We start from the raw sequence: 26,640 nt of genomic DNA, 5'->3' as shown, positions 1-26,640 counted from the left end.
TTTAATTAGGTTTTTTCTGTAATAAGAATTTCAGGCTGAAATAGAAAGCTCTAAAAATTAGTTATTACTATTTGTAATTCATCATGCAAGGAAATCGTTAGTTGGATTCTTATTCTCCAGCTTGAACAGAATATGCCTCCCACCCCCTTAAGCATCTTTCATTGATCACAGGTAAGGTGAGCTTTTTCAACTACTGTTTCTTGATCAAAAATTTTATAGAATGCATCAGGATGAAACAAGAGTAATAGATGCCAAGAGCAAATGAAGTTAATTAGGAGTTAAGAATACTGTAGGAAAAATACTTTACTAGGGTGTAGACAAAGCATCATTTTGTTACATGCTGCCTAGGGAAGGGAGTCTCTGCTTGCAGTAATTATTTGAATAGCCAGTTAAGAGCTATATTGCATCCTCATACAATCATCATTTTCCTATTGTAGACTTGTGCTTGCAGCTCTCTAGGAAACAAGCACAAAGCAAGTTGCTTTTTGTGTGGCAGGAGGGAGAGAGAGAGGAAGGAAGAAGAATTGTTTTGGTTTTCTTCTTGCCATTTGCTCTTTCTCATGCTGACTTCAAAAAAATCTACCTGCACTTAGGTTAAAGAAACACAAGCCTTGCACACAAAGGTTTCAGGGGGTGCTCTGTATTGGAAATCCTGTTTGTCCTTTGACATGCTTTTAAAGACAACTTCCCCCTCAACAGATGTTCTATATTTGAGGCTTCTTACATAGTACCCTACAAGGAATACCAGTGACTCTCAATATGGTTAGTTTGAGAAGGCTAGCAATCTCCTTGATGTCATGTACATTTAATTAAAAATCCATTTTTCTATTATGGCTTTTAACATTAGTAAACTCCACTTCTTTTCGTTTTGATGGTAGGACTGCTTATTCTGCTACTCAGTAACCTCTATTCTGTTACAGAAAATGACTTTGAGTTTCAAGTGAGTCAATATAACAGTTGTTCTACAGAGGGAGTTTTTTTCAACCACTTTCTTACAAGGACAACTTAAGTTTACTTGCTTTATTACAATTAAAATAAGAAACCGCAGTATAGTAGATCTCAAAATAAGTCTCTTTTCTCAACCTAGCTGCCCTTAGGATCCTGCTGCTCCTAAAGTCTATTTTCCCAGGCTATGCTATCCAGTGGAGATATAGGTTAAAAATAACCATTTTTGATACGGCTCTGCCTGCATTTTTCCTGGTGATTTGATGCTGCTTGTTGTTTGCCATCTGCTGGGCTTCCTCTGGTCACAACTTGAACGCTAATGTGACTCCATCCCCCATGGGGAGCATGCTGATATTGACTCGTGCATCTCTGAGAAGCTTCTCATTGAGGTGGTGGATGCTCTGGGTGGCCAAGTCATCCTTTCTTGGTTTTAGCACCCTTCCGCTCCAAAGGACCTATTGGAAAAAGAAATGTCATGGACCTCTTTGTTCTAATATGTCCCTCAGACCACAAAGGAAGCTTTGGAAAAGGTCCTGCATATTTTCTTGAAACTGTTATTATTTATTGTATTTCAGATTTCTAGTGGTCTCTGACATGGAGCTGTCATAAGCAAGTAGGGTTGGGTGTCCACAGAATTGGCTAATTTCTACCGCAATTGAGTATTGCTCAATTCTGCTAAATTCTACTGTATTTCTACTGCAAATTAGAAGCTAAAATAATAATAATAAAAAAAGATGTGATTAAACATACGTATTTTTGAAAGCTGTCACCATAGCCCTGAAAGTACCGGAAGTTTAACATTGTACTTTGTTAAAAAAGTGAAAAAGTTATTAATTGATAACTTATTAGTAGTTACTGATTACAAGTGCTGCCTTTGATCTTGTGTAAGTACTGTACATAGTAAAAATGCACTACAAGACAAATCAGAATAACACAGAGCATTCTCTGTACTGACTTGCAAAAAAACTTGATAACTTTCTGTTACCACAGGATGTTTATGTGCAAACATAAATTTAACTCATTACTTCTTACTTCTATAGTGTTTTACTCCTTGCTTATGTTGGTGTTCCCATATAGCTTACTTGAGGAATTTATGTTAAATTTCAAAAGGTTCCTTTGTATAACATGGAACAAACAGTTTGTAATTGGCAACTGAGTTGCAAGTCACTAATCACATTGCTAGAATCTCACTGTGGCTTTTTTCCCCCCCTTTACCAGAGGCAAAAGCAGTAACTCCCCGTGTTACTGCCACTCCAACTGCAGTACTTACATTATCAATAGCTATTATTCCCCCTTTCTTTATGAGGCGCAAACATTTTTCATAGTACTCATTGCAGCTTTCTTTATCCGCATCAATGAAAGCAAAGTCAAAGGTTTCCGCTTCTCCACTGGCCAACAGTTCATCTAGATGAGCAACAGAGTGAGTCGTTACACCCTGGTTAATGCTGTGTAGGAGGAAGTCGTACATTTTTGTCAAAGTTCTCATTAAATAATGGTTTTGGTGCCTTGACCAGGCAGCCTATTCCTCTACAGCTAATTACTAGAAAAGCTTATCCCACAGAAACCAATCTGGACGTGATGTATGCCATAAAACACTGAGTTCTGCCTCCTTGGAAGTTCATGGAGTAGTTCTAAACCTGCAGGATACAGCTGGGCCTGCTGGGAAATACAAGTCAAGCAGATTGAACCTGGACACACTCTACACCTTCAGCTATTTTTTGAGCTGACTGAGGAGAACTGTTTTCTTAAGTGGATTAGCATTTTTCTCACATTTATGAACAGGTCCTAAATGCTAATCTCTCATTGATGATCAAGTGCAATGATACACGTCATGAACAAACCCTGTCAGAGATTCTTATTACAGCAAAAAACTACTGTAAGTATTCCCTCTCAGCACCAAGGCAAGCAGTCATGAACAAACCCTGTCAGAGATTCTTATCACAGAAAAAAACTACTTTAAGTATTCCCTCTCTGGGCCAAGGCAAGTGGGATTCAGTTTTAAGTTCTCCTAAATGGACTTCTTGACCGAGAACTCCAAATTGCCAGTTCTGGAGGGGCTGACTGCTGCTTTCCTAAGTTCTCAGCCACCTCTCTCAATTGCCCTTATCCTCTGTCAACAGCAGATCTTTTTGTCTGAAGCATCGCCTAGACAAAGCTGTCCATCAGACTTCAAGGACAAGTGCATCCTAGCAGACTGCTAATATTTCCCTCTTTAGAAAGGATGGATGAATTTGGAAGTAATATAAGGTGAGGGATGGATCTGTGGATCTAGCAAACATGTTTGCTGGAAACCTCCTTCCTCCTCCTCCACTCCTAACAAATTTCTTGCATTTTCAGAATATTTGTTAATATTCCATCTGCCCCACATCCTCTCTTTTCTTGAGTGAAAAAAGGAATTGCCTTTCTAATGGCCTTGCGTGTTTCTGACACATCCTAAATTTTAAGTCTTCTGGACACAACTCAACTGTTATATCCTAAGTTTTATATTGGCTTCCTTATTTTGTTTTTGCACCTCAGCTCTGTCAGAAAAATCTTCTTGTTTATAACAAAGAAATACTTGCTTAGAATGGACAATAGGTAAGAGATATTGGGCTTCGTCTACTTAATCTGTTTTAATCAGCTTTCCCAGAAGCAGCTGACAATAGCAGTTCATAGATTAAACAAGGTGATCAACAGGACAGGTGAGTGACCAGCACAGCCCACCACACAGCACAAGCTTTTTCTTCCTCTCTGCTAGCATGTAGGAAAACTGCAAAGTTGTGAGGTTTTCTGAGTGTCTTTTTTTTTTTTTTTTAAATAAAAGAAGCTGTCTCACTGTTAGCAAAGGGATCACATCCACAAGCATATTTGGTCTCAGATTTTGTCAGTATTATAGCCAACTTCTATTTCTAGGGAATGGAAATAAAAAGTATTTTAGGTTATTTACCAAGTGTTTGAATTGCTGGCTTAATCCGCAGGTCAATTTTATGATCTACGCCTGCCTAGAATGAAAAAAACCAAAGAGTTGATAAAAGTGATCAAGAAATAACCCTTTAGCATGTTGTAGTAAGGGACTGACTGGTGTTCAGCTATTTTCCCTGTTATTTCTAGGTTCTAAACAGCACTTATTTGTCTTCCCAAATTGAACTGTCTTAGCCTCCTTTACTGACAGCAATGCTTCTGTGTGAACGTGCAAGTCTAAGGTACCAAAATGACTTGACATGCAAATGCAGCTTTCCCAAACATATAACAGAAGAGATACTGCTTACCTCTTTCCACAGTGGCTTCCCTATTTTGACGTAGTCCTCATTTATATCACAGGCAATAACTCTGCCATTATCTGGCAGTACAAGGGCCATATTCAAGGTATTATAACCTGTGAAAACACCTAGGAAAAATCGTAAGAGTCATCAATGCTTGCCATGTTGTGGGGAAAAAAACCCAAACAACCAAAGATAGCAAACTACAGGGCTCTCTACAGAATACAAACCCCAAAGGAGTCAAGGATGGCAATGTGCTAATGGACACAAAAGGTTTTCCCCTCCCTTTTAATGTATAGTGGGTTGGGAGGAATTTTTACCTTTCGTTTGTTTGTTTATAATCAATCTTTTAGCAAAGCTTAATGTTGGTTTTTTCCAAAAGTCTCCTGGACACACAGGGCAGAGTCTGGTCCTGCATCTCTGAGGAATGCCCTTATTTTAAAGTGGAGCTAAATCCTGAGCCAAAGGGACTGGACCAGCAGCAAAATACCAGCCAGGCCAAGAATGAAGATGGTGGGAATCCATCGCTGGCTGCTCAGCATCAGTCTGGCTTTGGGACATCCTGCTAACACAGGTGCATCAAGGAAAGTGGATTGGATGCAGGGCCTGTGCAGCAAAACATTCCCTTCCCGAGAGAAACCGATATAGGAAGGAAAGAATACACCCTGTCCTGCAACTGCGGGAGACTCAAGCGATCTGTTGATCTCATTTTTTCAGATTGCCTCAGAGTTGATGAGACATCAGTGCTGACGCCAGAATTACTGGATGCACAAGCAGACAAAGTAGCAAGTAAGTGCAAATCAGACACTACTTTTCACACTGTAGTTTGCTCATCTGTTTGCCGAGGCAGGTATGCAGTGCTTTACCGTGTTTAGATACCTTATGTAAACATGGCTGTATTTGCAGAAGCACAGCCAGGAGCTTTACTCTCTACAGCGAGGACAAAGTGACACTCTTACCTATTTCAATAACTTTCTTGGCTTTAATGAGTTTGACCAAATTTGCCATAAGCTGAGCCTGGTCACAGGATACCATCATTCTACTGCAGGGATGGTCAGCAGTGAGCTAGAAAGGGTTAAAAGATAACACATCACAACAAAATAAACCCCAAAGCTTCCAAAACAATATCCTGGGGGGAAAAAAAAGAGAAAACCCAAGAAAAACAGATACTCCTACATTTCTCATTTTAGATGGAGGGTGGGGTGTGTATTGTAAACAGTGGTTAATCATTCAAAACAGTAAAATCCCCCAAAGTTGCCATGGCTGTGGCAAATTCAGTAATAGTTATTTCTGTGAATTTAGATAAAAAGAAAAAAAAAGCGTGTCTTTTAAATTATAACCTTTATACTTATGTCCTTATTCCTCCAAGCTATGTAGGATGGTTTTATGAACTGCTGGGTTAAAGTCTGTTGCCAAAGGTCGGACCACGTGGTTCTGGCTACACAGCACAGAGCTGGAGGAGCTGTGCCCATGCCGGGGTGGGAGGGCCCCTGGCACTGAGGGGGAGGGCAGCAGGAGAAGCTGGGCTATGCCGTGGCAATTGAATGGAAAGGATGGTCCTCCCATCATTTCCTTTTTTCCTCTAGGGCTCATTCCAACTAACCAGCTCCAATACTTGACATTTAATTGCTTTCATATAGGAGTAGTTTGTCTCACTTAAAATGACTCAGTCCTGAGTCAGGAGGTGTGTTCTGAGCTCTGTCACAGGAGTATGCTGGAGGGCATCACCTCTTCGAGCTACAAGTTCCTTATATGCCAACTATAATGGACAGAAGTCATCTCAGTTGAAGTCAAAATCAAGAGCAGCCCGAACACATGGGCTTGGGAGCTGTGGATAAAAGGACATATCTAAAACATGTGCCAATACTGTTAAAAACTCGTTTGGCAGCCCAGAACATTGAGGTGTCTGGGTATTACCAGTTCAAAACAAATTCTAACGTCTATGCAAATAAGATGGAGGAAGGAATATCACAAATAGTCCAGCAGTTCTGGACAAAGTGTGAGCGGTCCTGTTCCTAGTGAAACAGTAACAGGGTTTAACAGAAAACCTGCACTGGGGGATAAAATACTGACCAGTCGCAGCTTCTTTAGAATGGGATGTTCCCGCAAGGAGTGATCCAGTATGTATTGCCACAGAGGACTGCTTTTCCCAATAATACTCTTGGATGACTTGGGTGTCCCAAAAACTAAAGAAGGGTATCTTTTACCTACAAAAAAAAACAAGGAGTAATAAGAACTTCTATCTTTTTCAGTTGTTGCCTGCTTAATACTTAAGTGCTTGCTTTATTTATTAAAGGTTAAAGAGTTCTTTGCTCTAAAAAATCCAGTGAAAAAGGAAAACACAATGTAACTGAACAGCTTAGTGGGCTATATATTCTTCCTCCTCCTCTTTAACCTCTAAGATGCCCACCCCAAGTCTGCAAAGGCTGAAAGGGAAATGCTTGAGTACTGTGTTGTTCAGTGGCCCATGTGAAGGTGACAAGCTCTCAGAGTCCTACAGGGCAAGGAGCCGTATCAAAACTCAAAGGGCAAGTGTAAGGAGAGAAGCATGAATGAGGCTCACTATTTTTGTCATCTGGGGACCTTTTTTTGCAGATGGATAGAGGCTGCTGGTCTTCAGAGCCATCAGCCAATGCATCTTCTCAAGCATTGTGCTCTCCTGGTGACAGTGTCCTGCTCTCTAGCCAGGGGAAACATTGCTCAATGGCTTGTTTAGCCTGAAACCAGCGTGCAAAAAAAGTAGGTGGTGAAAAATGAAGTTTAAGGACTATTGCATGTCTACTTAAATACAGCTTTGATGCCCGATGCTTCTTTTAGCAAATGGGGCAACTATTTTAGAGAAATAATATACAAAAAATTCAGTCCCACATCTCCTGATAGTTGTTTGCTATTAAAGAACACTTCAATTTGAGGCTTTTATTTTATTTTGTGTTAATGGCTCTGTTTTAGAGATGATCTCATGGAGGTGTAAGACTATTTCAGCAACTTGCCCGAAGTCAGAGGGTAGGTAAGCAAGGGGCTGCCGCTCAAACCCAACACCGCCTCCTTCCCCTGCCTCATGGCGGGGGGGTGTGGGGGTGTCGCAGTTCCTCTGACCCCGGGGGAATAAAAGTGAAACTGTTACCAGAAGAGAAAGCTGCGACCAGGACACCAGCGCGGCATCTTCTGGCTGGGGCAGGGTCAGGGGCTGGGCTGGGAGGGTGGCCCAGGGCTGGGAGGGTGCCCTCGCCTTTGCCGGGACCTTGGCCCCGGTTCCCCGTCCCCAGCGGCGGTAGCTGGATTACAGGGAGCAGCTTGGGCTCTAATAGCATCAGTCTATTTACCGCCGCAGCTCAGCGAAATCCCGGCCGGGGGGATGCTCTCCCGACGGCCGCCCGGCCCCACCAGCAACCGGGAGGGGCGTCCCGTCTGCCCTCGGGGGGCACCTCCCCGCCCGCCGCCGTCCCCGTCCCGGTGGGGACGAGGGGAGGGCGCAGCCCCCCAAGCTCCCGTGTGCGTGTGCGTGGGGCGAGCGCCGCTTACCTGCCAGCATCCCCGTGGCAAAGGCGACCCCCAGCATCGCCGTCCCGACGGCCACCTCTTTGGGCACGCTGAAAAGGGGCATTTTTGGGGCCGGGAGGGCACGGTGCGGTGGGTGAGAGCGGCGTGGCCCGGGCCGGTGACAGGCGGGCGCGGGGCGGGGACAGCGGCATGTGGCGGCGGCGCGGTGAGCATCGGGACGGCCCCCGCAACGCTCCTCCTCCTCCCGGCGGGGCGGTGCGGGGCGGTGCGGGGGTGTCCGCGGTTGCCCGCCCCGCGTGTTCTCTTGGAGCCGGCGTTTTGGTTGATTTTGGTGGCTTTTGCATCACCCGCGCCACGAGGTGGCCCATGCTGGGCTGGGCGGGTGAATGGATGGGCATCCGGCGGGAGATGTGCTTTCCTCTGGAGGGACACGCTCTGTAGCACAGTGAGAAGTGACAAAAGCGGCACCTGGGGTCTGTGCCACCACCTCCTCGGAGGCTGGTTCTGGTATGTCTTCACTGCAGGCTTTGTTTTAAGACACACCTGGATGTTGCGTGAACTGGTAACGGGCTCTGGCAGTGGAGCTCTTAAGAGAAATGGCCTCCTGAGAGGCTTGGGCCTCCACTTAGCTCTGGAAACATGGTCTCTTCTTCCCTAGCACAATATATGTTTTGCAGCTAAGGTGTGAGCATGTTCCTTACCAAAAAGCACATGACTTCAGTCCTATGCCCAAAAGGACTGTAAGCCTCCAGATGAAAGGGAACAAGGAAGATTGTCCATGAGAGGGGAATTGGGGCCTGGATTTCTCTGCTACTGTCTCCAGCCCACTTCTGCAGCACCTTCCAGGTGAGATGCACCAGTGCCCTTGCCACTGTTTGACAGCCTGGTTGTTTAGGGATCTCCTCCTTCCTCCTTTATATATTAATTCCCTTAGCTGTGTCACTGAGGGATCTGATACATAAGCCAACAGTGACTGTGCCATCTTCTTTTCTTAGAAATTGGGGTAAAAAATTTTTTCTGTGGTTTAGTTTTATTGCATAGATATGTGCTGAAAGGACTCTGCAGTGCCTTTTGGAGATGGGCGGGGGATTTGGTTTTCATTCTGTGAAGTGCTGGTAGTACCTGGATTTTGCAAAACCCCAAGCATGATGTGAAGATCTATAATTTTGTCACTCTACAGATAACAAAATTAGCAACATTGCATACAGACCAGCAATACACAGGCACAGAGTGGGTTGCAACTTGGCCTCAACAGATGTGGAATGAAAGCAGGTAAAACTTTGCTTTTGGCACATAGTTAATCTCTAAAAAGCCGGATGAATTGCGTGCTAGTAAGTTAGGATGATAACTTTCCAACTCTGTTCCTATGCTAGCAAAACTGTCTCGTGTCAATGCAGTTAGAAGAAAAAAATTCTTTTGAAAGTACAATTTAAGTGTAGGATTAAGTATATCACCAGGGCATTTATTGCCTGTCGCTGCATTTTTAGCGAGACCTTATTTACAAAGACTTGAGCTCAGAGCTCCTGTATTTCTTTTGCAGCAGCTAATCATGTCAAGCACTAAGGAGTCTGCCGTGCTTTCTGACTTACAGAACAAAGCAAGACATCTGATCTGTCTCAGCAGATAAAATATCTTTCGGTTCACTTTTAAAATTCATTTGATTTTGAAAGCTGTGAGTGTTGCTGGTTTCTTGGTTGTTTGTTTGGGGTTTTTTTTTCCCTTTCAGTATGTCATCACTTTCTCTGTGTACATTTTGCTTTTGTAAATGAAAGCTTTTCATCCCGTCGTTCAGAAGATGAGTTATCAGGAAGCGCTGGAATGTGTCAGTTTTAGGCCAAACAGAACTACAGGAGACAACAAACTCTTGTAGCGGCCATAAATCAGATTTGTGACTGTGCAGCTCCATCTAGTGATTATTCTCTACAACTGCAGCAGGAGGGAGAGGAGCTGTGGGATGCACTTCTTAATGAAACACTTCAAATTTGTAAACTTCCAATGTTGTGTTGGTGTCTCGACTCAATGAGTTGCCTCACTTGAAGCTCTCTGGGAACGTCAAGTTTCTGATGTCTCCAAGAGAATCGGTGAACAGAATTGTTAGCATGCTTAAACGTGTCTGAAACTTCTTTTTTTCCCCTCAAGTTGTTAAGCAGGAATAGCTTATCTATGGTGGCAGTGTCAAAGGTGTTTTACTGTGATGGTGTATTGAACAACGCATTGTTTCCTTTAGGTAAGGAAGTTGATTTACAGGTATCTAAGTCAAGATAAAACATTTTCTTAGAGTGGCAAAAGAGTTAAAGTCTTCCAACTGGATAGAAAGAGCCGGCTGCTTTTCTTTGAGCTGTTGCAGTTTTCATTTTACATAGCTCCGTGATATATTGCTGAATAGGAAACTTTGATTAATCAGATTAATTAGACCCATGCTTGCAGTGTGCTGTGGTTACTTGAGCATTTAAACATTTTGGTAGATTTCTGCCTATTTCTTGTGCTGAGCAAGGTGAAGGCTACCTAGAGATAAAAACCGTGTGGGAAGTGGGCTTGGGTACGAACCCCACCCCTCCCTATATCTGTAAGGTCGATCCAGTTGCACAGTTTTCATAGGAGATCAAGGCATATTTGCTGTGTCTGAAAGGGCCTTCTCCATGGACAGCATTCCTGAAAGGGGTAGAAGAGTTTTAGTGGCATCTTCAGATTGGAGCCAGAATATAACTGTTTTGGTGAAACAAGGAGCAGGACAGGCAGGATTCAGACTGGCTAGGCAGTGGTTGACCTCCGAGTATGCGAATCCTCACTTTATTCATATTGATAATCTATCCACAGCTTCACAGTCACTGGGTAAATGATACCTGCAATAGTCTGTTCTTCTACTGAAACCTTCCTTCCAGGAGTGCTTTTTGTATGTGGGAATGTCGCACACTGTCCACCTTGGTGCCATCTAACTGTGTGGACTTACTGTAGAAATAGGACTGGCAAAGCTCAAGCCTACTGATGAGGCTGTCATCTCACTACTGTGTTTCCACCTTTCATCTGCGGCTATTTTTAGGCAGGCCAGTGGTGCCTAATAACTGTGGCACCAGTGTAAAATTCTAAATGACTCGCCATGAGTTTATCCCCTATCCTCACGTTTTAAATTTTTTATTAGTGTTTTTTTGTTGTTGTTTTGCTTTTCTTCCCCTCTTCACACTTCCATGTGTCAGCTACCTGAACTCAGCCATGCCTTCTGACAGGTTGTGCCTTCCAGGATGTTTGTGACGTTCTGGGCCAGTGGTGCCTAATAACTGTGGCACCAGCGTAAAATTCTAAATGAGTTTAGTAAGCTGTTCCCTTCCACTATCCTCACGTTTTAAATTTTTTTATTAGTGGGGTTTTTTTGTTGTTTTTCTTTTCTTCCCCTCTTCACGCTTCCATAGTGTCAGCTACCTGAGCTCAGCCATCCAGGATGTTTGTGGTGTTCTATGGACTGTTCCAAGTAGTTGTTGAAAAAACAATACATAACCACCTTGATTGTCTTACTGCTGCACTATAAAGAAGTAAAACCTGTGGGTGGCTCAGCTCCTGTCCAGTGTGGACAGCCAGGGGTTGTCCACGCTGTGATTGAAAGCCTGCCTGCAACATATGCACTCAACCATAGTTGCAGCTGACATGGTTTTACTGGATTTACTGAAGCCTACTGGTTGCTAGAACGGTTTTACTAGACTAGGGTGGAATAGATGACTCTTCTGAAAAATGTTTCAACTCTGTGGTGGAAAATCATTGTATACTACAGATAACTTGCAGGAAGTGTGTATAGGCATGTTTGAACAGCACAACTCACAGGAAATCACCCCTATATGGTTGTTAAAGCTATTTTGGCCTATGGAATTGGTAAGTCTGTTTACAAGTTTACCTTAAATATAAGTGCAGAATGAGTAAAAAACCAAATACAAGGAGGAGCCAAAAAATAATATGTTCATGCATTCACATGGTCTGACTAATTGCTGAAAATGCTGATTGAGATGACATTACGGATGGATGCGACTTGAATGAGATTAAAGCTGGGGAAAAAAGTTGCAGTAATCAGTGATAAGAGCTTGGACAAAAGTTTTTAGTTGTGAAGATGTACATACAGATATAAACTTGGGAATATGTCAAAATCTTTCTGACTGTTTTCGTATAGTTGAACATTAGAGTTGCAAATGATGATTTATGCGTTGAGCGATAGGCAAAATGGTACTTTTAATTTATATTGATGGAGGAGATAGGTTAGAGAGCTGAGGCTCACCTGATTTTAGCAATCCTCAGAGACGTGTTTGAAAGAGATTGGGATTTTAATCTGGCTGCATGAAGTTAGGAGTGAAGAGACAGATCTGCAAGTTGTCCGCATTGACATGGTAGATGAATGCATGTATAGATGGGGCCAGTTACTGAGAAAAAACAGGAAGCTGTAAATTCCCATACATTTTTAAGCTATTCACAGATAAACAAAGCCAAAGCATTCTGTTGTTATTTATTTAAGCTGTAAATTCCCATACATTTTTAAGCTATCCACAGATAAACAAAGCCAAAGCATTCTATTGTTATTTATTTATTTATCTATTTGTATATTTATTTTAATGGGTTTTCATAATCTCTGCTTAAAACTGAAACAGAATATATTTATTTTAATGGGTTTTCATAATCTCTGAAACTGAAACAGAGTTTATTTACTGTATTTATGTGTTCATTCATCTGTCTGAATTAAGCATTGTAGACAAAACATGTACATATTTTATAATTTTACACTCCACAGTGTATATCCCCTTGCACGACCTAGAAAAATCAATTGATGGTGGTGTATTTTAGAGGACTGTATATGGAATTATTATTTTTTTATTCACAGTTGAGATTTCTTTTTTCTTCCAGTTGGTTTTGCTATTGTATTTGTCTGTTCCATCCCTGTTATCTCTCTAGTATAGTGTACACTTTACGTTTCATTTTACAGTTCTATAATGGAGTGTTTGCCATTTACTGGCATAACCTCCTTGACCTTAGAAATACTCATTCCACATGTATCTGTTGTAGCAATTTTTTTGCTATGAACGTTCATAAGTCTTCTCAGCTGAAAATCTTGGAATTGTAAGAATGGTACAATCTGTTTTTAAAATCCGTGATAAATGGAATTGCTCTCCAAAATTTTCTTCTGATAGTTGAATTCAGTAATTTGAAATAAGACTAATAGTTTCCCAAATACTCATCATTGCTTCTAAAGTCATCTGGATTTTTTATCAGACAAACTGTAAGTATCAAGGCTTCCTTTAATATGATTCATTGCCCAACTGGAAGGTAATCACTAAAATGGAACGCAGACATGAACAATGACTTTAAGTAAGTTGGTTCGGTTACTTTCATCCTGCTCAGCTACTTCTATTGCATTTAGTCTTCTGTGGGAGCTTTTAAAGTATGTCTTTCGATAACAGCTTGTAAAGGCTGTGGTACCTTCACATCTATTTCAAGGCTAAGGTATCAACATTTCAAATGCTGCTGCTAAGAAAGCTGGTGATTCATGAGCCCATAAGCCTTAAGCCATTAAACTTGCAAACAGCGAATGGTTTAGAAACGGTTTTCAGCTAGAAGCATTTTGACATATTGGTAAATATTTTCAGGCCTTGCTGGCTTACAGGCCAACATTTTGAATATATATGACTACTTTTTGCCATCTCATTACAAGACTAGGTTCAACTTTGGACATGCAGGTATCGTGAGGAGAGATAGCCCCTGCCAAGCAGCATAATTCCCAGTGCAAAGTAACTTAATGGCTTCTATGAAAATATCCCACAACTATCAAGGACTGTAAAACTCAAATTGAGCTTGACTGGGGAAGACCCAGTGAAATAGCTCATTCAGTGGCTCCGCTTGACAGATCCAATGATAGAAGCAGTTTTCCTGACAAAGAGAGTTTGTCATTGAAGGATGTGGTTTGAAGGCATGTTGAATTTCTCCAAACAGGTGACAGACTGTTGAATGATCTCCTTCCAGGTTGTGGCCCAGCCCATGCTTGGAACAGCTGGATGGACAGTGGTGGGATGGGTGCTTGCTACTGAGGAAAAAAGCTTGGTATTAATTTGCTCCTGCAAATACTTCTCATGTGATGGAAATAGGCACAACTTGAGTGCAGCTTTCTGTAAGTCTCAAGGTTGCTCTACTCAAACCTTAAACTCTACAGCATACAAACAAAATGTGAGAAATTTTGGTCCTTATCACTCTGATATATGTAATAAAATGAAAGAAGCAGTGGAAAAAAACAACCCTAGCCATGAGACTTAATTAACCAGCCTCTCCCATGCCGTTATCTTTTGCCTCCTTTTTTTTTAACATCTGAAAAAATGTGTCAAAGGCCAGCAGACTGGATTTATTTCATACCAGATGTGTGAACAGATGCCAAAAGAAGGCTAGTTTTGGAAACCCAGTGGTTTTTCCTTTCCCTGAAGGGCATTTGTCCTAGGGTTTCCAGTGCACAGGAGCAGCATGACAGCAGGAGAGGTGCAGGATTGGGGTGTTCTTAGATAGTCTGCTCCAAGAATATTAAAGAACAATGAATGATGATCTCACTAGATCTGTTTCCTAGAGAGCTCCAGTTCAGGTTGCCAATTCATGAGTAAGACTTTGTCACAAGCATGTGAAAAGTATGCCAGGCTACTCACTTTGGATCTTAACATCAAGAATTCCTAGTAGACTGTCAGTTGGAAAGAATAGAGAAGAGATTGTTCTTATTAGTCCACCAGGGTTTGGTAATGTGATGCAGATGTGGATTTAGCAGGTGAAATACATCTGCTGGAGAGAGAGCCCAATTAGCATCATCACCTGAAACTCCATGTGTGGTGCATTACCCTCTTCAGGCTGAAAAGAGGCGGGGGGGGCATAGCTCGGATGCCCCCTGGAAGCAGAGGAGAGTGGAAATCAAAGAGAGCGGTGTCTGGTGTTGTAAAGGGCAGATTCCTCATGGGAGGAAACAGAGACAAGGTAGGAAAGAATTTTTTGTGTGCGTGATACTCCCTCTATTTCCCCATTTATTTTGTTATTAATTGAAGATGTACTCTTGGTAATTACCATGAATTGAACTCACATTTTTCTCTCTACATATATTCTTAAGATGAGTGTTACAATTTTATATAATTTTGCTTTTTAGTATCAATGGCTTTTATTTCTTTACTGTTGTTATTTCTTTACTGTTGTTATTTCTTTGAGTTTGAATGTTAACAAAGGACTATACAGATTATTAACTTCTTACCCTGTTCTGGCTTCATTTTATTATATGTATATACAGTTTAAATAACCTCAGCTCCTTTCAATATAAACAATTGGAACACTTCTGTTAAATTTAGTAAGAATTTTTTTAAAGAACGTCTAACCGGTGAACTTTGAATTTTTCAGTGCCAGTCATACCTTTGATAAGAATAAGGCTTTCTTAGTACAGTATTTTAAAGTTATGTTTTTACTGCTTCCTTTTAGTGTTTTAGAGATCAGAAAATCCTTCTGCTTTAGTATACTTGAATTATATTTTCACTTTTTAATCGAACTTTCTATCCATTTTGTTTTTAAGAAGTCCCTTTCTTTCCATTCCTTTATAGCCTGGACTTGACTTCATAAGAATCTCTAACTGAACCATAAACTACCTTTATAAATATCATTTTTCCTTGAAAGCTATATCTTACTGCAATGACCAAAGTTTTGTCATGTGTTAGATTAAGATGTCTGCCTAAAATCAATAATGCTGAGGTAACAACATTGGTTTCTGCTAGGCTCTCAATTACTTTCTCAGTTGTTTGTCATAGGAAGAATATATGATCAGTTGTTTCCCCTGCAGGCTATAAAACCAGCCTGTTCTCCTTTGATCACTTCTGCATACTTCACTTTTACTCTCCTAAGCGTAACACAGATTTTTAGAGCCTTGGACCTGTGAAGTAGCAAAATGATTCTTCTGTAGTCCATTCCAAGGGATAATAGCCTCCCCGTACAAAGCATCATAAATATCCCTGGACAACAGTTGGCTCTTTCAGGTTACATTGCACAATCACGATGGAATCCCTTCCTGAATTTGCCATGCTCTTTGAAGAAATGTCTGCGAGAAATTTACTTCGCAGTCTTTCCTCTGCACCTTGCATTCCCTGTTGCACTTCTCTTCTTTTGCAGGTAGTCCCTTATTCTTTGTATTTGTTTGGGTAACAAGTACAGCTGGAGAGCTGCTGGTCTCTTAGTATTTTGTTTTTGTATTTCTTTTTTTTTCCTCCTCCCCCTGCCCTGTTTTTTAAGATGGTTTCTGGTGCCATTTTGTTCTTGAACTTGCTGCATTTTGCCACAGAGGGGAAACACAATCATGCTGTGCTCTTTTCAGGGAGCTTTACTTTTGTTCTCTCTTGATCTCCTTTATCTGAGATAAATTATGCTGTACCTGCATGATGTCAGTAAAGACTCTGCTAGGCAAAGGAATACTTGAAATAGTATAGCCTCTTGTGAAAATGTGAGCAGCTGTAATGGGGCAATTGAGTCAGCAGCTGCTCGTTATTTTAAGTGTTCTTCCCTTAAAAAAAAGGCAAGTGTTTCTGAAGGAGGCTTCAGAGGTAACAGGTAACTTGGAGAAGGTAAATTAATGTGTGGGTCCCATCGTATCATTGAAGAGAAGCTGCCCTTCTTTGCCTCCAGATTTTCACGTCCTGTGTTATAAGGACAGAAGGTAATGATGCAGAACAGTGAGCACACCATTTTGATTTGAAATCTTTAAAAAAAAAAATAAAAAAAATTACAGGAAGTTAGAAATTATTCAACTTAAATTTCCCATCCAGGGAGTGTACATGAGAGGCTACTCAGACTTGGTGGCATGAACATTTGGATTTCAAGGACATGCAGAATACTTAACATCACTGGCAAAGCCCTGCTGACATATTTCACAGTACAGAGCAGCTCTGCAGTTAGAGAGCTGTTATGTTTCCTAACAGGGTATTTGTAGCATGTTGTAAACAGTAACTGTTGTAACTGAATCCTAGGCTGTGGTCCTTAAAACCCAAAGCGCTACCCAACTGGCAGACGCCTTAATGCGGTTTGCCTTTGTCTTCTGCCTAATTCATGCAGGCAACAGTGGAAAATGCCAGAGTGCTTGGGAGCTAGGCCAGGAGGAGGATAGGTATGCAGCTGGTCGTCTGTCTCGCTGCTTTGGAGAACATAGGTAATTACTGTGCACCATACAACTTCCTGATGAAATGCCTTTTGGAGAATCAAGGCTGTTTGTCTGGTTCCAAGGCAGCGACAGTTTCTCTGACCAAATGGGGTTCAGTAACTCTTCCAGCCTGGTTGCAGTGTCTTTCATGGACTGTTTAGCTTCTTCGTGTTTATGCACCCGAAGAATTGTTGAATACCTAACATAAGCCATGGAATGTGGACTTGGTGTTTATTGTGCAATCAGCTCAGACTTAAAAAGGGCAAGTGGCATAACAGACTGAGTGTTGTGTGTCCCATAACAATCCTAGGAAATAGGAGGAACACTGCTCTTTCCCTGTTCTTTACCTCTTCCATGGGTTTCTGTATTGGCACATCCTTAGAAGTGGTAGTAGGTCTTCTGCTGCTAAAATAAACTTGCAGACCCAAGAATTCACCATGCTTGAAAGCCTGGCTCTAGTCTGTTGGATCAGACTTATTTCCTGTCTTAAAGCACAAAGGTGACAACTGGTCTGCTTTTAATGGACAGCTGAGTAAAGTAAGAAAAAAGAGGAGCTATCTAGATGCTTTGAAGGAAGTTTGCATGTAAGGTGAAGGAGAAAGCTACACGGCTATAAGGTGTGCAGGTGTTGGAGGACTGCTCTTGTCACCACACAGTCTGATGGAGTGTGGGGATGCAGGAGAACCTGGGGATTCTCTGGAGCCTTGGGAGCTTTGGCTGCTCTCAGAGGATGCCAAGAGCTTCTGTTAGGAATTAATACACGTAAAACGTTTGACTAAACGTGTGTTGGATGTTTCTAAGTCCCTGGCAAAGACTACTGCTAGCTGCTGTTGCCAGATGATGCCATAGATTTTTTTGTTTTGTTCTCTGAAGTACATCACTCAAGCAAAACTGCTCCTTTCCAGTGTTTGGTAGTACCACGGCAAGACATCCTTCACTTCTGTTTTCCTCAGGTAACATGTTTTTAGATCCTTGAACTCATGAGGTAACAAAATGATTCTTTGAGAATCCTTTTTAAGGGACAGTAGTTACTGCGAGTGAAGTATTTTAAGTACCCCCAGCACAAACCAGAACCTGAGCAATACAAATGGTAATGGTAGGAAGAATGAAGTGAAAAATCCTGCTTCCTCTTCTTACTTTCTGCCATTATAAAGGAATTTAATTGTCTGCTTCTCCCTCCCTCATCTCCCCAGCACCTCCCTTCCTTCCGAGACTGTGAAAGCTATTTAGACTATGGAACTTGGTTCCCTTTCTTTCTATTCTAATGTAATATAGTGGGTGATGAGGGGGTGGGGGGGTGGGTAGGGGAGAAATCCTGGTGCTTTACAAAATGCCCAGAAATGAATCGTTAGTGAAATACTCTTGGACGAAGAAAAGGCTATTGGTTTTTCAAGTCTGTACTATGAGAACAGATACAGAGGTGTTGGTGGTGTGTTTGTAGATACAAGTGTGTTCTGTGTATGTAGATGTTTCCATCTGATTTTTTATTACTGTACTGCAGCCTTGCTAAGGTGAAATTCTGCCATTCTCTGCCAGTACCATTCAGCATTGGTCAGTTGGATGTACCAGGATAATAGTTGGTGAGGTGTCTTTTTTTTGTTGTTGTTTTTAAAAAGGGAGTTGTGACTATGTGGAGCACATTGTTAAAGTTCTTATTAGATAGAGCAGGTTAAAACATTGGTAATTTCTGTTTATCTTTTTGAATATCCCTCTTATAGTCTGACTTTAAGAATGGGATGCTGGTCCCTGTAAATTCCTCTGAATGGGAAGGAGAGGTATTCTCTGAGAAGGCTATGGATTACTGTATTAAGTTAGAAATCTGCTCGGGTTAACTGTTCTAATGAGCGTATTAATAGCACATACAATTTACATATATTTTATTAAATAAATATGCTGTTAAGAATGGCTCTGTAAATAAGCCCTGCTTTTAATAACTTCAGTGTCCCAGTGGCTTTATATGCAGTTCCTGATTTAAAATTACAATGCCTGATTAAATAAGTAAATTTTAAAAAGCTTATCACTGGTGGATTTATCCAGTTGGCTTGCTTAAAATTATACGTAATGCTCTTTGTAGCAGGCAGATGTAAAAATTTTACAATTTGTTAAGGCCCAAATGGAATATCTTTGGCTTGGCAGTTTTTGATGGAGTTTCTAGAAGGTGGTGAGCACACCAAGAAGCAAGCATCCTTTTCAGGGTGGTAACTCTATGAAGCCTCTCCTCTGTACATCTGCTGACATCTCTGCTCTCTCTGTTTTGCATGGAATCCGTCTAATAGCTGCTGCAATTAACTCCCTCTATTTACTGTTTTATAGTATGGTAGGATTGGGCAGATATTTTACTGTTGTGTTAAATATATGACAAAAAAATGATCTTGTTTCTTATTAAAAGGAATCTCATTTAAGGGTAGAACTGTTACATGCAGATTTCTCTGATGCCTATTTGCACTTCCCAGCACTGAGTACAGGCATGAAGTGGAACTGTTACATGCAGATTTCTCTGATGCCTGTTTGTACCTTATTTCTTCCCAGCACTGATCTGAGTACAGGCATGAAGTAAAACTCCTTCCTTCCTGCTGTCTCTTTCAGTATTTGTGGTCACAGCACTTTTCGTCCATGCTGCGTGGCCAGGTGGAGCAACTTTCCTCCCCAGTATTTAAAAGACTGTTTAATTTAAAGAATGTGCTTCCAGGTTTGGGATACCTCGTTACACAGTTCAGTGCCTCAACAGGCAGTGAGTAAGCAGGGTATTTGTAAGAGTAATTTGAGAGATTTCATATGGGCTCTAGGTTCTGTGGTGTCCGAGTCCTACGTGTTCAGTGTTCCCACATGCTGGGCAGCCCTCCTCTTAATCCTGTCAGCACAAACCCTCCTTGCTGCTATGGATAACCATCTCTTTTCTTTTTTGTTTGTTTGCTTAATCTGAATGTCCTTAGATCCCTAGATTTTCTTATGCAAGAGATAAATATTAAGGGGATTATATTTTCTTGACAAATTTCTGGTAGAAAAGCGTGATGTGGGAATCATGCCAAAAAGCAGAACTTTCAGAAAATGGCTTACTTTTGCTGACCTCTGTTATTTCCATCTCTGGAGCTGTTTCTGCTGTCCTTGAGGAGGTCAGAGAAGGGAAAGGATGCCCATTTCACATCTGCTGCACTGACAAGCAACCAAATGTACCTTTTGGCTGGTGACTGGCATTTTGGCAGCACAAAGCTTCCAACTCCCACCCTTCTACAATCAGATGGGATGAATAGCAGAGCTGTGCTATATTGCTTGTTGGCATACAGGTTAAGTACATGGGCTGCATATGAGTCTATTCATCTGAAGTTATCCTTTCAGATCACTGCCCAGTTTTCTAGCATAATCTTCTTGGAAAAGAGCTTGGCACGTGCATCTCCTTTTCTCTTGGCATATGGGTGGGCTTTGTTGGTGGCTTTTTTTTTTTTTCTTTCCTTAGTAATTTCCTGGTGTGCAGTAGTCATCCTAAGCAACAGCACCAGTATCTCAAAATGAATGGGCATATTGCAATCTGGAGGAAATGTCATGCCCTTCTGTTGTGGATTCTGAGTGATACAAGCTGTTGGAGGGGTGTGTGTAGCGGGCATGCTATAAATTAAACATCATTTTTGCTAAAGGTAGGGATAAGAGGAGGGATGCTCCCACACTTTCTCATCCTCTTTAAGCATCTGAGAAGGGAATCAGCCAGTTGTAGAAATCAGGGCCAGGTCAGGATAGATAAATACCTTCACCTGTGGTAAAACTCAGCAGCATTTAAATCCCTGCCTCCCCTAACACTCCTCTAGAGAATCCCCCTATCATTTGTAATAGTTTGCTTGAAAGTGCACTGGAGTAGCTGAACTTCCCTAGATTAGGATAGTTTTATGCTATATTTCTGCCCTCTTCTGGACCAAAAGAAAGCCTCAAACCCGAATTCATGGTTTCATTCTTTATGATGTGTTGGTCGTAGGCAGCTAAGCTCTGTGAAAAATGGGAGGGGAGTAGAGAGAGTCAATGGAAACACCTGTTCATGTAATAGCTTTTCTGTCCTCTTACCTCATCCTCTGTATTTGTTTTATCCCCCTTGTTGCACCTTGTTTTAAATTAGGACCACTTTTGGGGGCAGCAGCTGCTTCTTATGCACATGTGCTGCATGTGGCATCGTGGAGTACTCCTCTGCTGGAGCCACTTGTACCACAAAAGTACAAACACAGATATACCTGGAGTGTAGGACAAATGCACCCTCGAAGCGTAGAGGTCTGTGAAGTTATGCTGCTTTGGCAGCGTCTTGGAATATAGGAGTACATAGCTGGTGCTAGTGGAGAAGCCAAAAGGCTTATACCTCCCCTGAGTTCTTCCTTTGTCTCCACATTGGATTATCCATGAGTGGAAATTAAGCTCCATCAGGAGGAAAACAAACCAACCAACCCACCAAAAAACCACTGCAACTTGGGGTTTAAGACCTTGTGTAGAGCTTTCTGCTGAAGGCTTAGGAGAAGTGAAGTTCAGGAGAGGGACAACAGCTGCTGGATTGCCTGGTCTGGATGTGTGCTATGTGTCCAGTGTTCTTATCTTCACCTGTGCCTTATCTTCACCAGATAATGGAGCCAGTTCAGGGCCTGGAAGCAGCTTAGCAGCATTAGTATGAAAGTTTGTATTACGATTTTGACAACTGCAGTTTCAAGGTTTGCCCATTGGATTTCCTTCTTAAAGGCTCTTTCAGGCTGCTGGAGTATTTGCACTCAAATAGCCCCTTAGTCCCTTGTCTAGTGTGGGTAAATGTCAGAGAATGGGAGATACAAATCCCAGTTCTCCTTTTGTGACCTTAGTCATGTCATGTGGTCACTGAATTAATGGGCTGTAGAAACAGAAACACTAATTCTCTTGCCTGACTCCTGTATTGGGACTTTACCCTGAGCCAGAGTCTTAGTCTGTGCAGGTACTGTATCTGTAACGGTGCTGATCAAGGCCTTCTGTAAGACAAATAACAGCAGAGACTACAGAGTCTTCTCTTCTTTCCCTCACTTCCTTTTTTACCAATGGCTAAATCAGCTGTGGCAGCTGTGGCTTTGGCTGCAGGCTTTTCCACTTCACACTGAAGGCTGACAGTGAAGACACGCTTGTGGTGAAGTTGCTCATCTGGTGGGTGGGTGAGAGGACAGGGCAATTTCTCAGTAAATGGTGATGTGCCTGTGGCACTGACAGCTTTGATGTGTTTCCCTGTGGGGCAGAGTGCTGCCATGGAGGATGAAAGCCTGGTTTCTTTTGGCGTTTGGCTGAGAGCAGCACAGCTTAAGGGTATGCAAAAGAACAAGAGGAAAGAGCAGAGGGGCATTCTCCATGGACTATTGTCTTGTTCCTAAAGCAGCTGGATCGTGAAGGCAGTATGTAAATGTAATAGCCTGCATATTTCATATTGGTGGGGACTGTAAAAAGGTGCCCTTGGTACAGAGCAAGGATCCAGTCTGACAGTATTCACAGCACCTAGCGACTGTGTATAACAGTCCTGTCTCCTCCCAGGGCAGCCTGGAGCCTCCCTGTAACTCCCCTCCGAAAGCTGCACTCAGGCTGTGAATGATGAGATCTTGAGGGTGCTTGGGTGTGTGAGCACTTGGATGCAGAAGCCTTGGGCACTGCAGGAGGTGGGGTGATGATTTAGTAGGTGACTTGTTCTGTTTTTTGAACAGGCAGGGTTCCAGGTGCCTTGGTGCTGTGCCGTGGCTCACGCTGAGTTTCTAAAGCAAGGACGTAAGTCAGATGTGGCTGTTAACAAGTGGCATCACTTCTCATCACTGGGTGCAGCTGGGGTTATCTCCAGTACCTGGCTATTTTACAGCTATGGACTATTTCTTTAAGTTTACCTACCTTTGCAGTTCCCTTTGGACTAGCCACAGTGCTCCATTGGTGAAGGAAATAGTTCTTGTGCTTGTTTTGTTTGACAGTTCAAAGCTGTGAAGGACTTTGTCTGTGGTATGTCATGATGCTCCATGATAGGCATCTGTCTCCCTCAATGGAGGTACTAACTCTGCGGTGTGAGTTACTTTTACTGCCTGCCCTCAGAGCCAGGCTGGGCAGGTAATGTACAATGACACTGGTTTTGTCAGTTCCTTATTTTTGGTATGCTGTTAGCTTCCTTGATCTGAAACATCACTTGTGATCTCTCATTTTGTTAGCACCCCGGATCAATTTGCTGCCCTCCCATTTCTATTCTGGGACTATATACTAAGCTGTAACCTGTGGCTGAAACACTGCTGCCTCCTTCATGTTTTTTTTCCACATCCTTTCCAAGTTGACTAATAACCCATCTTTTTCCACTGTATCCCAGTTCTTTGCTTTTCATCAATTTATGACGATAATCTACGTAAACTCATGCGGTACTTCATCAGCAAAGCCATGTCCTGGCTCTTTGGTAAGAGGAAATGTTGGTGCAATTAACAGTCAGGATTGCTTTTGGAGACAGAATCAGCTTACATGAAGTTGCGGCTGCTCCAGCCTGGTCTCTGGTGTGTGTTTTTCCTTTCTTTTATACGGTTCTGTGATTCTACTTCCTTGAGCCTCAAGGCAAAGTACAACCTAAAACTTACAGGAAAATTTGACTCCACTTTGCACTGAACATCAGTGAAGGGTAGTGAAGTGAAAGTCCTGGGTACCCATGTTTTTCCATGGGAAAGATTAGAAATGAAGGTGACAGACACATTTTTGCATAGTATAGATGTGGCAAGATGAGCCTGTTCTCAGGACAGCCAAAGTTTGTGGGTTGCAGCAGGTGAAAGAGCTGTTAGCTGTAACCCAACAGCTCGCTCTGAACCACCTGTTGTCTCTTTTGATGTGGTCCTACTTGCTAAACTTGAGGGAACTTTGTGGTTCATAACCAGTGTAATCAATGCTTAAGGGAGGAACCCCTTGCCTCAACAGGAGTTATGCTGCTGACTTTGGTCAGTGCTGAATGCCTTGGAAATCTCACCTGGGTAACCGCACTCTCTGAATGACTGGTGAAGCAGAGCTAATATTAGTTGCTGCAGACTAAACTACCATGTGTTTAATATTGATCTACATGCACCTGCAGAACCGATAGCTCAAGCCTTTGCTGACAAAGCATTTCAAGGCAGGGAGTGGGAAGATGGATGCAACACAAAAGCTGTGGCTGATTTATAAGTGCTGATTTATCGAGTTACATGTATAGTAGGAATTCGTAAAGTGCAAAACACAATGTGTACATTACTGGAGGAGAAGCTAGTCTGAGTACAGGGAAAAAAAATGTCTCCAGTATGTCGTGTTTTAAACACTTATATATGTATATATAAGCATACATAAATCAGTATGTTACCTGTTAGCCAAATGTTACTGGTCTTTGTCTGAGGAGTTACACTACAAGTCATCTGGCTCTAAACTTGAAACCCAGGCATTCTAGTTATTTTGAATCATTACTTGTGAAGTGTTGAAAAATTGCAAAGGCTGACTAACTGAAGCAAATACTAACACTTTGACAAAAATGTGTAGTTCATTTAAGCTTCTAAGAGTGGGATACTGTCATCCTGTGGACCCTGCAGATGTAGAGAGGCACCAGGTGTGGAGACAGGTAAAGATCTGAAGTATTCTACAATGATATTAAATAACACAAAGTAATAAGTGTCCTTAAAGGTATCATGGGGAATTTATGGCAAAGGTTGGAACATCTAGTTGTACTTCCTTGGTTTACATTCTAAAATACTCCCTCCTATTGAAAAGAAAAAGATTGTGCTGGTGTGACAGGTTTTGATTCTGTATCAGCCATTCTCAGTGAGTCTTGTAAACCATAATAGAGATCTCATTTTTGGTGCCAAGTGAACATAAGTCATTACTAACATTTTCATTCCAGGATCTCTGATCCTTCTAGAGGTAGGATAGCTAATGTTTTATAAATAATTTTATATTTATATTAAATATAAAACTCAGAGGGATAAAGATTTCTGAAAGTGGAACAAGCTACTATGGTACCTCTTCTCTTTGCAAAGCATTGGAATGATGATACATCTTCTCTATTGCCTTCATGTAAAATTTCCTGTGCAAAACAATTGCTTTTGGGCAACTGTTGTTATCCCAACTTGAAGTAAAGATATTCAGGGAGTAGAAATGACTTAGCAAGAGGCCAGGAGGTCTCCCGAGGCTTCCTTGGGCTTTATTCACAATGCAGTTACAACCGTTATCTTGTAGGAAACTAACAGAAATGCTTATTGCAGCGTGTGACAGGGTTTCTAAACTGTAATGCAGCATCAGTGTTCTAATATCTCAGTCTCCTTATCTGCTTAAAGCTTTCCATAGATTTATGTTTCACTCATAACTTGAGTCTGGCCTTTGTCTTCTTATGGACCTTGGGTAAAAGGTGAATGAGCTAGCAAGAAGAAAGTGAACGTTCATTAAGTAAGAAAGCAACAGCCAGGCCAACCCCAGCTGTAGAAAGCATGCTTAACCCTTGCCAGAAATATTGCAATCTCTAATTGAGAAGCAGCTAGTCTGCAGCCAAGCTGGCTCTGGAGGAAAGATGAAAGTGGTTGATCTCAGCTGTGTTACCACCTGTATCACGCCAGGGAAGTTAAATGCACTGAAAGAGCTCCGCCTACCATTGATTTTATTTCTGCAAATGAAGACTGTGTTGATAAATGGCTGATGAAATGAGGTAGCAGTGGGTAAATGGGCACCCTACCATAATCCCTTTTTTCTGTCTGGAGCCACTAGCCCTGGCACCATTAAAAGAGATGCTGCTTTGCAGTAATGGCAATGCTATGAAAGCAAGTGGTGGGCCGGTTCCTGCTATTTGAGGTAATGTGATGAAAATCTGATATATAATAAAATCATTTAGAACCAGGAGAAAAATACATTGCTTTAAGAGCTTCGGGACTTGCTATTACATTCCTTCTCTCCCCTATGCCAGTGTTCATTTCCAAGAGACCTCCTTAGATAAAATGGCTTAGAACAGGAAATATGATTGTGTTGCACTGGCAAGGTAAAGCAAGAAGCCCTGTACATACAGACCAGTGTGGAAAGACGATGCGTAGTGCCTCCAGGCTTCTGAAAATAGCTTGAAAAAGCATCAAAATGCCAAAAGAGAGAGGTATGAAAGCAGGCTTCTTCATCTGTACGTAGAGATGTGTGTGCATAAGTTGTATGTACATCTTCTACATCTGTCACTTAACATAGAGACAATCTCCTGATGTTTCATTTAAGGAAGCTTTTGCATCCTGGTGAGCCAGTTATCTGTTGCCTAGAGTCTTAGGAATGCCCTGTGCTGGAGATGGTCTCATTGAAGCTGCAGCACCTTGATTCAAAGAAGGATTAAATGAGGCCTGCTTGAATGGAGAAACTCGGCTTTATTGAAGGTTGCTGCTCTTGAGTTGATTCCCTGAGGTCTTTGCAAATATATTATAGAGTTATCTGATCCATGAAAGAGGGCTGAAAAGAAAACTGAAGAGACTGAAATCCAGCTAACCCAGCATGTGGAAGTTAAGAGCTCAAAGAAATGAATGAATGGCATTGAATTAAATTGAGTTAATCAGACTGGTCTGTTCAATGGGGTATTAAAATCTACAGGAATCAATAACTTCTGAACTGTTGTGTATTAGCTTAGCCGATGTACGCTGACTGACTGGTTTGTGTAGGCTTTCATTGTCTAAGATGGTTGGCACCAAGATAAAAGGAAGTAAACAGAATGTTAAATGAGAGGAATAATATCTCCAAATCCTTAACTGTAAAATGAGACATACCTGGCAAAAACTCAATTGCGTCCCAGCGATGTGAGGTGGCCCAGCAGGGTCTCCA

At 41.9% G+C, this 26,640-nt stretch overlaps 1 protein-coding gene across 1 annotated transcript; it reads right to left on the bottom strand.

Annotated features, from left to right (window-relative positions):
• Positions 1 to 1,005: 1,005 nt before the first annotated feature.
• Positions 1,006 to 7,847, bottom strand: COMTD1 (catechol-O-methyltransferase domain containing 1). Its single transcript, XM_014956177.1, has 7 exons — positions 7,707 to 7,847; positions 6,258 to 6,391; positions 5,144 to 5,249; positions 4,194 to 4,312; positions 3,872 to 3,926; positions 2,216 to 2,349; positions 1,006 to 1,400 (listed from the first exon to the last, which is right to left on the bottom strand). Exons 1-7 carry the CDS (start codon positions 7,786 to 7,788, stop codon positions 1,248 to 1,250), a joined length of 783 nt encoding a protein of 260 aa, XP_014811663.1. The 5' UTR covers positions 7,789 to 7,847; the 3' UTR covers positions 1,006 to 1,247.
• Between the last annotated feature and the right edge of the window lie 18,793 nt (positions 7,848 to 26,640).

This window comes from Calidris pugnax, unplaced genomic scaffold (assembly GCF_001431845.1).
Source record: "Calidris pugnax isolate Ruff unplaced genomic scaffold, ASM143184v1 scaffold196, whole genome shotgun sequence".
In the NCBI taxonomy this organism is placed as follows: domain Eukaryota; kingdom Metazoa; phylum Chordata; class Aves; order Charadriiformes; family Scolopacidae; genus Calidris; species Calidris pugnax.
The sequence above is the reverse complement of the archived record's forward strand: the minus strand, read 5'-3'. Positions and strand labels throughout refer to the sequence as shown.

Bases quoted from the DNA above. Each gene is read 5' to 3' on its own strand.
- COMTD1 (XM_014956177.1), bottom strand. From the start codon at position 7,788: ATGCCCCTTTTCAGCGTGCCCAAAGAGGTGGCCGTCGGGACGGCGATG. The intron at 6,392-7,706 runs GTAAGCGGCGCT...TTTTTTTTGTAG, and splicing joins TGCCACGGGGATGCTGGCAG to GTAAAAGATACCCTTCTTTA. The intron at 3,927-4,193 runs GTAAGCAGTATC...TTTTCATTCTAG, and splicing joins GGAAGCCACTGTGGAAAGAG to GCAGGCGTAGATCATAAAAT.